Source organism: Arctopsyche grandis, chromosome 4, assembly GCF_051622035.1.
Source record: "Arctopsyche grandis isolate Sample6627 chromosome 4, ASM5162203v2, whole genome shotgun sequence".
Classification (NCBI taxonomy): Eukaryota; Metazoa; Arthropoda; class Insecta; order Trichoptera; family Hydropsychidae; genus Arctopsyche; species Arctopsyche grandis.
The window spans coordinates 14,028,083-14,041,041 of NC_135358.1; the positions used below are offsets into that span (position 1 = coordinate 14,028,083).

Sequence of the window (12,959 nt, forward strand, 5' to 3'; positions counted from 1 at the left end):
ATCCGTTTCTTCAAGCAGAAACAAACTAATTATTTTATCATAAAACTTTTGTTTTGTCCGTTGATTTCAGCGGTTGGTTTCGGAAAGGAATTGATACACGAAGTAAAATAAAGGCACGTGGGCCTTTATAGGCACTTTATATAATTTATAGGCACGCGGGCGCACGTAATATTAATCGTAATAAAAAGTGTGTGTGTGTGTGTGTGTGTGTGTGTGTGTGTGTATGTGTCACCCGTGACTCGGCCCAACGTCGCACATGCCTGTCGTCAAATGACGTTCCACCCCCCCCCCCCCCTCCCCAACTAATATACTTTGCTCTGATTAGGTGTGGGTCCACGCGTCTGCCACACACATAGTCACATATCCACATAGGTCACGACTCTTTTTATATATAATACATATTATTATATTATTATGTGATATTCTTACCAATTCACTCTATTAAAGAGCTTTCCATTTGAATATGTATTACAATCGCTTCAGAAACTCCATCACTGACACGACCTATGGATTAGGAAGATTTAATATTAAAAAAAATATATATATAGCACATTTTTAGGTTATAAATAACATTTCACTGTGAAATAATTACTGTAAGTATTATTTGATGTATGCACATATTCAAATGCCACTGTTTTCATTTATATAGTTCAAACAATAAAGAAAAAAATTCAGCCCCAAACTGAAAAACAACTGAACTGTTCATTCGATTCATTTGTTGTTTTAAATTAAATGATTTGAATTGGGTATATTGAACCACGATAGGTGTGCATGATTGAATACAAATTCAGAAATGTGGATTGGATTGTGTGGGTACGTGTGTCTGTTCTTTGAATCGAATGTTTAGAGATAACTTCTTTAGGATATATCCCAAAATAAACACTTCAATCTGGAACGTCTACCAACGGCTGGATACACCTGGCGTATCTCGGTGGCGCGACTCTTATTTCACCGAAATGCGCACTTACAATATCCTTTTAAAATTTTCTCCCCTCGAGGTGGTTCCAAGAAATAATCTAATTGTATTTTTCAATCATAAGATGGAATATAATAAAATAAAAAAATCGTTTATTTTTGCTGTTTTTTTTTTATCTCGTCACAAGCGAAACTGATTTTGATAATATTGTTTTAATCAAGATGTGACGACACCAATATATCATTGACATAACTTTTTAAATTGTTAAAATACAAACATTACAACATATAACTTCAAAATACATTGTACACACGTACATATGTACATATACAAATAAGCACCTTAAATAAATATTAGTTCAGTATTATATCTCTCGTTATACTATTCTTATTATATAGATAAGTATACATGCATGTATATTTACAAACATTACGTAAATGTAGACAGTTTTAATACTCGGAAACAATTATCGCAATTAATCAGTCAATGGCCACTCCCTGAGTATGACACGAGTTAATTAATTCCAATAATCTAGGAAACAGTATACTCTTTCCTTCATTTATAGCCGTTGGAATAAAAAAAAAAGATAAAAAGTAATTTGATTTAAGCTGAAGCTGGACGCTGAAGAAAGTCGCTGAAAGAGGAATTCATTGGGTATAATGTGATAGGTTTCGGCTTTAATATTAAAAAATAAATAATGAAACAAACGTAAGATAAAGTCGAAGCTCCAGTTATAACGATAACAACATAAGTATACCACCAATTGTTAAAATTCCCAGTCGCATACCATATGGCGGTCAATATGAAATTTTCGATTGTAATCACCGAAAAAAATCCGCCGTACCACAGACGCACCTTTTTGAATTTCATCTTGAATTCGATCAGACAAAAGGTGTACACGTAGCCGAGAAAGAGATAAAAAACCTTCCGGTGAACATTTTCATACCAAGAGTTCCACAATAGCAAACTTGTGACGAGAACGTAATGGACTATACAAATGTACAAGCATTCCATTATGTAAAAGCTAGAGAAAGAAGACAAAACCAACATTCTTGCGCCGATAAAAAGGAACCAAGCGACGAACGCTATCATCTTCGACACACCATCTTCTTGATCGACACCTTTAATGGCAGACCTGCGCACTCTGACAGGCAAATCAATATCATCGTAATGCCTTCTTTTTGGAATCCTATCTACGATGCTTTCTGCGTTGGTCATAAACTTGCCTTTGATGAATGCCATAGAACCTGGTCTAGGTGCTGGAGTGGAAGGTGGTGTGATATGTTGCGACATGTCTTCTATTTTGTATGACCGTTTTACTTGTTCTATGCGACTAGTCCGTCGCATCACAACATCTGGATTTTCAACAATCGATACTACTCTTTTTAATTTTGTTTCATCTTGGTAAGCAATTGGTTCTTCGTATATCGAAGAAGACGATGAAAATTTTTGGACGGAACTGCTTGCTTCGCTTCTTATATTAATAGAATAGGGTAGAATTTCATCAGCGTGTGTAGATGAAACTCCATCCCTTTGAGTCTCATTATTGACATTGTTAGGTAAATTCACGTATAAGGGTTCTTCAAAAACTTCATCGTCGTCTGGGTTATTCGAAACTCGTTCTGCGTAAAATTGTCTAACACTAAATGTTTGCACACGTTCGTATGGTAGCATTTCAGATATTCTTCTAATCGTAGAATTTACGTTTGATGCACGTCCAGAGATTAGGATCGATTGTTTTGAAGCCCAGGGGTAATGAATTCCTAACGTTTTGCGTCTTTCAAATCGCTGGTATAACATAGTGATTGTTGCCATTCTCATTAATGACATCACGATACTTAAAATCTGAAGAGATGCTGGAACGAGAAGAAACGGTAAGCGATTGCATTTGTGAGAATAAATTACATATATTGAGAAGCATACGTACCTAATTCCAGATTAGCATACGTTGTGCTTAAAAGAAGATAAAATTGAAAAAGAATTTGCGGAGCAGAATGTAAATATGACTGAAGGAAAAAATACAACTCGAGAGAATTCGGCTTCATTAAAATCCTCAAAGAGTTTTCCGTTCTTTCACTGTCATTTACACAATTAGCACAAATTGCTTCTATAGACCAAAATACTTGATGAGCGTATCTAAAATTAAAATTAAAATCGTTACTACGAAATGAATATAATTTTAAGAAGTTTAAAAGTTTTTTTTTTATATAATACTGTAATTTCGTTAGTTTTTTTAAGAAATATTATTAAATTTGAAGAATGGTATATAAAAATTTTACCGATAAATTGCTGCAAAGGGAAAAGCAAATACGTGCCATAAATTGAGAGCCAAAAATCTCATATTTTTCTTATCGAAAGGTTCATCCGAAGGCCATCGCTCTGGAGTTGCAAGTGTAAACATTGATCCAACAATAGAAGGAAGAAACATTAATATGATCGTTACAGTTGCCCATCTGAAAAAAATCGCATTTGAATTTATTTTACAATAAAATTAAACAAGTTAAATTGAAAATTAAAGCTTTGAAACAAGCCCATAAAGAATTTGGCAAACAACGCTACAAGAACCTTTGCGCTGTGTTTATGTTGTTCTTTACGTTAAATAAACAAGAAAATTAAAATTTCTACATAAAATTACTTATTGTTTAAATTTGAAAGAAAGTCAATATTTTCATTTGTGTCTGATATAATATAATATTCACAAAATTGTTTTAATACTTTGCTGTAAATCAATAATATATATTTCAATATAGTTAATAAAATATACAATTACATATGTTTTACCTTGGATTATCCTCAACGATGTAGCAGCACGCTATACCCAAATCAGCAGCGATCAAAGTTAAGTAAATGATGAATGATAAAAGAGGGGGTAAAAAGAAGTATACGAATATCTTGAAAAATGAATTCAGGGGACATCCAAGTGTGTATACTGGCGTTTCATCTAGTAGAGAGCTCATAACGCTAGATTACAGAGGCTATATGTATGGTGATGTATCACGTTTTTTATATCACATTTTTAACACAAATGTCAAAATTATTTTTATGTGGCAGAGCTATGTCCATATCCCCAACATATGCGACACTTCTATAGCAGGTAGGTGGAGAACTGATAACGTGGGCCATACAATATGGGTGGATCCCTGAGAAATAAGTCATCATTGATTAAATTGCACAACTATGTATGCAGATAAGATAACATTTTAACCAATGCGAGGCGCATATATGTACATACATACATACATATACATATAAATGAATTTTTTTTACATTCATAACGCATTGTTTTTCAACTAATCTAACAATCGAATCTATACAAGGAAGAATTATCTACTGAATTTTATGCAAGTTTTCAAAATATTAAATCATCTTACTTGGATTTATTACGATGAACTTCATACTTATGTATGTTCAATTAGGCAAACGGGTTACATCCCAAATGAAAATCGCTACCAGGATAACCGCCGCTACGAAAACCTCCTGTCGCACGAAAATTCGTCGCACAGGAAAATTGCCGTACAGAAAACCGCCCAAATATTGCTCAGCAAATGCTTTTTTTTACGAGATCTATGCAATTTTTCATAGAGATCTATGACAGTTTTCTGTGCTACAAATTTTGGTGCGACAGGAAATCCGCGCGAGCGATTTTCGTAGCAGCGGTTATCCTGATAGCGATTCACATTTGGGATGTAATCACCGAAACGTTAAATTATATCATATATATATATATATATACATATATCAAAAAAATGCACAACATATGTACATACATAGAGATAACACTCTTTCATATTAGCGACATATTTTGCTTATATCACTATACATAAAATTATATCCATGCATGTATGTACATATGTACTTTAGGCAAATAGCTATAATTAGTCCTTAGAGAGCTAATCTAAATATTAATAAGATCGGTATTGGATAACTACAAATTATCATCATCATCATTCACAGCTATTTGCCATCCACTGCTGGATGAAGGCCTCTCCAACATGATTTTATTCGTCTTATGTTTTGGGCAAATCTCTTCAATTTCAACCCACACATTTTTTCTGATTTTAGCTGTATACATCAGCAATACATTACGCTAAATTGTACCACCATATAAAAATATACATTGTATTTCATGACATTTGTTATTGCAAGTGTTATTATATAGTATTTGCATGGTATGGAATGTAAAGACGCAATGGATGTTTAGTTAAGAAATTTTGTGGAAAAAAAATTATAACATAATATGCTCAAAGTTTAATATATTTATCTACTATTTCGTCATACTTTTATTATTGATAAATGGTTTTAATAAAAACACAAAATTACAAAGTACATATGTATAATATATTTTATTTTCTTAAGTAAATCGCCTTACAAAATAAATTTTATGAGATTATTGCTTGTTTCGAGGAACGTTTTTAAAAATTCGGTTCAAATGATACGAGATATTCTCTCTGTCTGGAGTTGCATTCAATCTATTTCTATATTTCTTTTATAAAATGGTATCAATTGCCGGATTTTCAATCGACGACTACGATTAATTAAGATAATGTTTATTAATTATTGAAAAAATATTTCTATTTATTATTATAAATCATTCATTCTTGCATGTCCGCCATTACTGATTTTTTTTCGCGTACCACATGTTGGGAACCACTGGTATAAATTATAAAATTTAAATAAAAAAGGGGATGGTTTTAAGTTGGAGGCTTATATGTATGTAGGGTTTACTGACATTGTTATTTTCCCAGACATGTCGTTTTTTTAAGGGCATTCAGCAGGAATTTTTATTTCTGTCCTGTATTCTTGCGAAAATTACATTGTTAAGATTGTCAATAGTATGAAAGTAGTCGTTGTGAAGTATATAAGTATATAAGTTTTACATAGGCTTCTTAACAAAAGCAATATTGTAACAAGCGTATTGTGGACATCAAATGTATTGAATAGGTATTTCACATTGCTTATTCCAAAAATATTTATTGATATAAATGTAAAAGAATCTACATACATACTACATACATCTTTTATATGTAGAACATAAATGACAACTCCACTTAAACATAAGGTACTCTACATATAACTAACAAAGTGAAGCTAATAAAAACCTTGTAATAATCGTTGAGTGAAACATAAAGGTTTGTAAAAATATGACAGAATTGGGTTTATGCAATATGCTTGTTACATTTATTGATCAATTTCAGAAAGAGGCACTTACTTATAAAGGTTTAAAAAACAAAACACGTTTAAAATGAATTTTAAACAGTTCAATTTTATTTTGAATGAGTGAAGTAGCCCTGGCGGATGAAAATTAAAAAAATCCAAGGAATGGGGATAAAATATCAAATTTAGCAGTATTGTATTTATATTGAAAGCTGTGATATTGCATAGTAGATAAACACACTTGCTTTTTGTATGGGAGCCCTTCTGAAACTCTTAAGGTTCTAAGTTTGGGTACCATGAAATATTATACCAAAATTCATGGTCTTATGTGGAAAAATGTGGTCATGAATTGCAGCCATACGTATGATCATATATTACAAACATTAATTTTTATACACATAAACATACATATGTATGTGTAAATAGAAAACTAAATATATGTTTTGTAACAATCCCTCCATTTATTACATATTATGTACTACATAAATACAATTATAAAATTATTTCAGTTGATGATTTTCAGTAGAATACTTTATATTTGATGTCTCAATCTTTCGCTGGCTTCAAGTCTCCCAAATGTCTACTATGTCTTTCTAATAGTTTAATGATATCATCGCTCGGAGCATTATACAATGAATCAAATTCTGGTCCGACACTCCAAAGCTGTTCCAAGTCATATTCGATTCTCAGAGAATGAGAGAATATGTGCAAAGCGATATTACCTGTTAACAATATACATATATTTATATACTTTATTCAATAACGTATGTACATATATACTATCTAGCTATTATTAAAGATTTCTTACCCATATCAAGCGCCATCCAATCTTTTGATGTTTTACCTTCTGTAAGCGGTATTGGATCACTCGGATTACATTTCCTTTTATAGACTTTTCGGATGAATTCAACCATTGCAATCATGTGCTTAGTACTACGGCTGGTGACAATGCAAATATGTTCAACAAATCTACATTCGGGTGGAACTGACGAAACAAATATATCTCTAGCATTTTCTCTTTGTAATAATTCAACCAATTCTTCTATATCAAATACACCAGATAGTCCCCCTGCAAAAATTTAATCTTATAAAAAGTCAACCAACATTGAAATAATCCAGATATATTTACAAAATAGAATCATTCTAGTTAAAATGACAATCTATTACTTAAATTGATTATTATTAGTGTATAGTTCTGTATATTAGCAGTTATCAATAATACATGTATGTATTACTTACTTTGTAAGTTAATGCCTTCAAATTCATCAAATAATTCTTTTTCTTCTTTTAATTCGTGTTGAATCTTTTCTTCGTTGTCAAAAATAACGGAAGCCTCAGAATCATGAAAAACTTTGTATTTACTCGCTAACGCTATTGGAGATTGTTTGTTTTCAATATTTTTGTTACTTTTATTAGGAACTCCTCTGGGTTTTAATACATTACAACTTTTGTGAATAGATCTAGCAGTGGTTAGCGTAAAGCGACTTCGGAGAGCGAAACAAGAGCGTATTGATGCAGCATCAAGTCGCAAACACCCAAGTATTGAAATCGACATGGTTATGTCGCACGCCGGATTTGATTTTGACAACTGTTTCGTGAGACGACAATAACCTCATTAAATATGACCACGACCACATTCACAAATTATAAGAGTGATCATTCTAAGCAAGTCAGGCAGCCTTTTTTGCAGCTATTCAAAAATTAGTCATATGAGAAAAAAATTAATTTAACATTTTCAAAATTGGAGTTGAATATTTTGAGTTCGAGATAATTCTACAAAATTAAGGTAAACAAACATATCTCCAGATGGACAAGCTGTTTCGGCTGCGCATACATTAATTTAAAATTTGTAGTATTATATTGCTACCAAATCGGGAAAAATACGTGAAAATACATAACAAAATTAAGCGGAACCGCGACATACAGTCGAGAACATTCCAACATTCAAGAGCAGTAAACAAGTGCACCTGCATCCATAACCAAAGAATACATTGTAACCCATTGACGTCATCTCGCTTCCAGAACATACCAAATGACGCAGGTGATAAAAGCTAATCAAGCAGAACCGCGACGCACATGGACGCCCGCAGAAAATTTTCTAAGGGGGGGCAAAATATTTTTAGTAATGTTTTAATGTAGTATGGAGGATGAACGAATGAGACGACTGGCATGTTAATGCACGTGTTTATTATATGACAGCTGAAGACAGAGTGAGTAGTAGCTCTCCGAACCCAGCCGGGTTGGTCCCCACTCGCAGGAAGGCAACCAAACTCGACCATGTCGTATAAGCGAGCCACCACATCACTCCCCCCCCCAGCATCAGCGATACCAAAATTACAAAGAAACAAATTTTACAAAAGAAAAAAAATTATTGTTACACAAAGAGAAAAAATTATTACGTGGGGAGAAAAAAAAATGTTGACGTGGGTCATCCGCTGTGTACATAGGTGTACCGCCCTGAATGGTCGGTAGATTCGAGGGCGGTGACGTCGCGAGCAGGACGGTGGGTGGTCCGATGGTCGCGCGATGCGATGCTGCGGCGGCGCCGCTCTTCCGAGGCTGATGTCGGTTGGTGGGGCGGCGGGGGCGGCAGGGGCATCGATGTGGTTGATGATACTCCAAGCTGGACTGTGAGTCGTTGTGGCTCGTGGAGGTGTTGTAGCGCTACCGCCCGTCTCGGCGTGACGACGCTCGTGGGGACGGACGGGGCCTTGATGATGATGATGATGATGATGGTGCTGAGGTGGTGTATGTCTTGTGGTGCTGGATGACCGTTCTATGTGTAGTGGATCGCGCATGACTCCACATCCAGCTGTCAAGATCGTCGTCTCATTCGCTCCCCCATTTTTTAAAAGCACCTGTCGTCGACGTTGTGGCTGGACGTCGGTAGGTAGGTAGGTAGGTAGGTAGCCGTGTCTGCTCGTTTATTGTCACCCGCGGGCCGCGACGCGTGTTGATGGCGATGGGGGCGCGGCGGGTAGCTTCTCCCGCCTGACTCGGCGAGGCAGGGATGAGCGGCATGGGATGAGCGGCATGTTGAAATTGATCGAGGCTGCGTGGCTCGATGTCGGGGGTCACCAGTATGGAGAGATGAACGAATGAGACGACTGGCATGTTAATGCACGTGTTTATTATATGACAGCTGAAGACAGAGTGAGTAGTAGCTCTCCGAACCCAGCCGGGTTGGTCCCCACTCGCAGGAAGGCAACCAAACTCGACCATGTCGTATAAGCGAGCCGCCACAGTAGTTTTAATTTACTGTAGCGTATTTGTATGGTGAACGAACGGACAGGACACTGTAGTAATGAAGGGCATACTGTAGCAACAATTTTTTTATTAACACAATATATGTATACAACAAAAAATATTACAACATAAATTTAAAATAAATTTATTCTTTAAACAAGAACTGAAGTCGTCTGTTATCGCTACAAAACATATTGTAGGCGGGGTAGGATGTGTTGACCGTATCCCAGCCTAATGAAACACTGTTGTGCTTGTTTTAATAAAGTTTTATTGTTTGCCTAAATATTGTACAAAGGTATTAGAATATTTGGGCAAAAGTATGTCGTTCAGCGGTCTCTGGATATGGTAGAGTGTCGCTGGCTCGGCATTCGGCTATGTTCAGAAGGTCTCTGGATGCGGTAGTGTGTTGCTGGCTCGGCGTTCGGCTATGTTCAGAAGGTCTCTGGATGCGGCAGTGTGTTGCTGGCTCGTTGTTCGGCTATGTTCGGAAGGTCTCTGGATACGGCAGTGTGTTGCTGGCTCGTTCGGCTGGTTGATCTTTCAAGTCCGCGTAGTGTAGTGGTGGCAGGTCAGGAGCTGGATGTCGACTGGTCTGCTGCTGTGTGTCGACGCTTGCTGCTGTGGGTCGACTGGCGTTGTTTGGGTTGTACCTCCTTTTATAGTGTTTCTGGTTGCTGGCTGTTGATGCGTATGCGAGGAATGTGTTTTTGTCGATGGGGTAGACTTTTCTGGAACGATTGGCACCGTTCCGCTCGATGTAGTTTAATGGCTGCAGGTGTGCTTCGACTGGTTTGTTTCCGCTCGAGTGGTAGGGGTGGAGCTTTCTCGAAGGTTTTAGGAATGTATTCTGCGTCGCAGTATATGTCTTGATGATGGTGACGAGATTCCCACAATATCTACAATTTTGTCCATAAAGTCTTTTTTGTTGCAGTTCACTTTGTCTCTGTGTACGCTTAACATGCACAATCTAGACAGACGTTCATCTGAGATTGTAGATCTAAGCCATGTTTTTACACGACGTAATGTGCTGAACATTACCAGCAACAACCGTACATGTTGTTGCTGGTAATGTTAGCAAAACTAAATGATTTAAAATAAAAGTAACATTATTTGACTATTTTCAATCAATCCAGGGGGGGGGCAAGTGCCCCCCCATGCCCCCCCCCCCCCCCTGCGGGCACCCATGGCGACGCATATTCACTAAGAACCCCTCTGGAATTCGAACCACATTCTTTGCACCACACGACCTCCAGAAACCACATTCTTAGCACATGGTCGCGTACAGTGTATCCTATATAAACCCGCACAGCGGACTCAACAGTCAATCAGCTACCAGCACTCAACCCGAAAAAGTCAGCTGCCAGCACTCAACCAGAAGCAGTCAGCTACCAGCACTCAACCAGAAGCAGTCAGCCAGAAGCAGCCGACCAGCAACAGCCAACATGGAAGAGCCGCTCCAACAACACAGTCAGCCAGCAACCGCCCCGCTACGCTGACTACGAATCCAACCGCTTCGAGAACTTCCTCAACATACCCGCTTCATTAACATAGCCATACTTACACACAGTGCCGGCCTTACACCCAATGGCGCCCTCGGGCAATTTTTTCTAAACACCCTTAGAAAAAGATTTCGCCTTTATTTTGTATGGCTTTTGGCGCTCTAATTTTAAATTTTAAAGCGCCTTTGACGCATCACTGCTGAATGTGTATAAGCAGTGCCATCACGGCACTGCTTATACACTTGTATACCCAAAATTATAATAAATCATAACTTATTCAAACAATAAAAAGAAGCTTCAAACAAACACAACTGTGTTTCATTAGACCGAGATACGGTCAAGATACAACCCCTGCCTACATGACCATGCGATCCTTAGTGATCAGAATTGCGCAATTTGCAGCGTAAAGTTTTGCACAATTTACTGTTTGGTGGCAGCAATTGGTCGCGTTGAAGGCATGTGTCACACAGTTGGTGCCGATGCGGTATCGGTGGTGAGCGGTGAGCGGTTTTCGGTGACTGCTGATGCCCGGCCGATGGGGAACCGCGGCAGCTGTTGCTGGTGGGGCGGCGGGGGGGGCGCGCCCGGCAGCGGAGCTCCCCGTGGGGGCGGCGGGTTCGGGGGCGTAGGCGTCGCGACGGGGCCTCCGCCCACCGAGCTGAGCGCATCCAACCTGCAGCACATCAGCGAGCGCGAGCCCAGCGCGGGGGACCCCGACCCCAGCCAGCACCCGTGCGCGGCCACCATCTTCATGGAGCGGTCTCGGGGCGAGCACCAGCACCAGCACCAACACCAGCACCAGCACCAGCACAACCGCACCCAGCCCGAGTCCAAGCTGAAGAAGAGCAGCTCCTGCTCCACCATATACCTAGACGACAGTACGGTGTCTCAACCTAACCTCAAAAACACCGTCAAGTGTGTCTCACTAGCCGTGTTCTACCACATCAAGAACCGCACGGCTCAGCGCTACCTGGACATCTTCGACGAACGTATCCACCCGTTGACGCGGGGAAAGGTGCCCGACGACTACGACCGATACGACCCCGAGCACAAACAGATCTACAAGTTCGTGCGGACGCTCTTCAACGCCGCTCAACTCACCGCAGAGTGTGCCATCATCACTCTGGTGTACTTGGAGCGATTGCTCATCTGCGCCGATCTCGACATCGCGCCTTCCAACTGGAAGCGGATAGTGCTCGGAGCTATACTGTTGGCTAGCAAAGTGTGGGACGATCAGGCCGTGTGGAACGTCGACTACTGCCAGATATTGAAGGAGATGACCATCGACGATATGAACGAGCTGGAGAGGCAGTTCCTCGAGATGCTCCAGTTCAACATCAACGTGCCGTCGAGCGTGTACGCCAAGTACTACTTCGACCTGCGCACCCTAGCCGAGGCGAACGACCTGTCGTTCCCGAGCGAGCCGCTGAGCAAGGACCGAGCTCAGAAGTTGGAGGCGATGTCTCGCGTCATGGAGGACAAGTTGAGTGCCGAACTGAAAAACGGTGTTAAAAAGTGGTCCAGTATGGACAATGTCAATCAGCAGGGCGGTGTCCGCAAAAGTGTTGCCATATTGTCGTAGACGTTAGTCGTCGTGATTCCGTACGAGAGACGAGAGACAAGTCAACCAAAGTTTCGTAGTTTCGGCTCGTTTCGTACATATTTATGAAAATATATGTTTTTAACTTTTATTATTTTATCTCATATTTTTTTATATATCTTTAATACGAAATATATATTAAATGCCTTTTAATTTTATAAATATGTGATATAAATCATAGTCGTATTACTTCCAGACAATTTTTATAGGGTCCAATATATGCCACTATCACGAATCGTCAATTCGACTCACTCCCAACTTAAAATCAACAAAAAAAAAAGATCATTCAATTCGTGATACTTCCTAACAAAACTAAATTAAATTAAACACTAAAATTTCGCCGTCTGCACGCTGAAATTCTATCCCTCCCCCCCCCCCCCACACCCATTTAATGCGCACATTTTCATATATGATAGTTATCTTATTATAGAATTTTGTAATTTCATTTTTAAAAAAATTCAATATAAAATTAACAAAAGATGCTTATGAAAAAGAAACTGCAACATCAATTAACAAAATTGTGATAAATTACAAAAAAAAAAAA

General features: G+C 38.4%; 3 protein-coding genes across 3 annotated transcripts; 1 reads left to right on the forward strand and 2 right to left on the reverse strand.

Annotated features, from left to right (window-relative positions):
- Positions 1 to 1,047: 1,047 nt before the first annotated feature.
- Positions 1,048 to 4,099, reverse strand: LOC143910692 (uncharacterized). The gene is made up of 4 exons (XM_077429277.1): positions 3,698 to 4,099; positions 3,196 to 3,369; positions 2,844 to 3,052; positions 1,048 to 2,772 (listed from the first exon to the last, which is right to left on the reverse strand). The coding sequence occupies exons 1-4, from the start codon at positions 3,871 to 3,873 to the stop codon at positions 1,520 to 1,522; spliced, it is 1,812 nt and encodes a 603-aa protein (XP_077285403.1). The 5' UTR covers positions 3,874 to 4,099; the 3' UTR covers positions 1,048 to 1,519.
- A 1,051-nt stretch (positions 4,100 to 5,150) lies between these two features.
- RsfS312 (ribosomal silencing factor RsfS-like protein, 312) lies at positions 5,151 to 8,319 on the reverse strand. Its single transcript, XM_077429637.1, has 3 exons — positions 7,310 to 8,319; positions 6,879 to 7,139; positions 5,151 to 6,792 (listed from the first exon to the last, which is right to left on the reverse strand). Exons 1-3 carry the CDS (start codon positions 7,623 to 7,625, stop codon positions 6,617 to 6,619), a joined length of 753 nt encoding a protein of 250 aa, XP_077285763.1. The 5' UTR covers positions 7,626 to 8,319; the 3' UTR covers positions 5,151 to 6,616.
- Positions 8,320 to 11,272: 2,953 nt separating this feature from the next.
- Positions 11,273 to 12,941, forward strand: CycY (cyclin Y). Its single transcript, XM_077429357.1, has one exon. It carries the CDS (start codon positions 11,273 to 11,275, stop codon positions 12,395 to 12,397), a length of 1,125 nt encoding a protein of 374 aa, XP_077285483.1. The 3' UTR covers positions 12,398 to 12,941.
- The last annotated feature ends 18 nt before the right edge of the window (positions 12,942 to 12,959 follow it).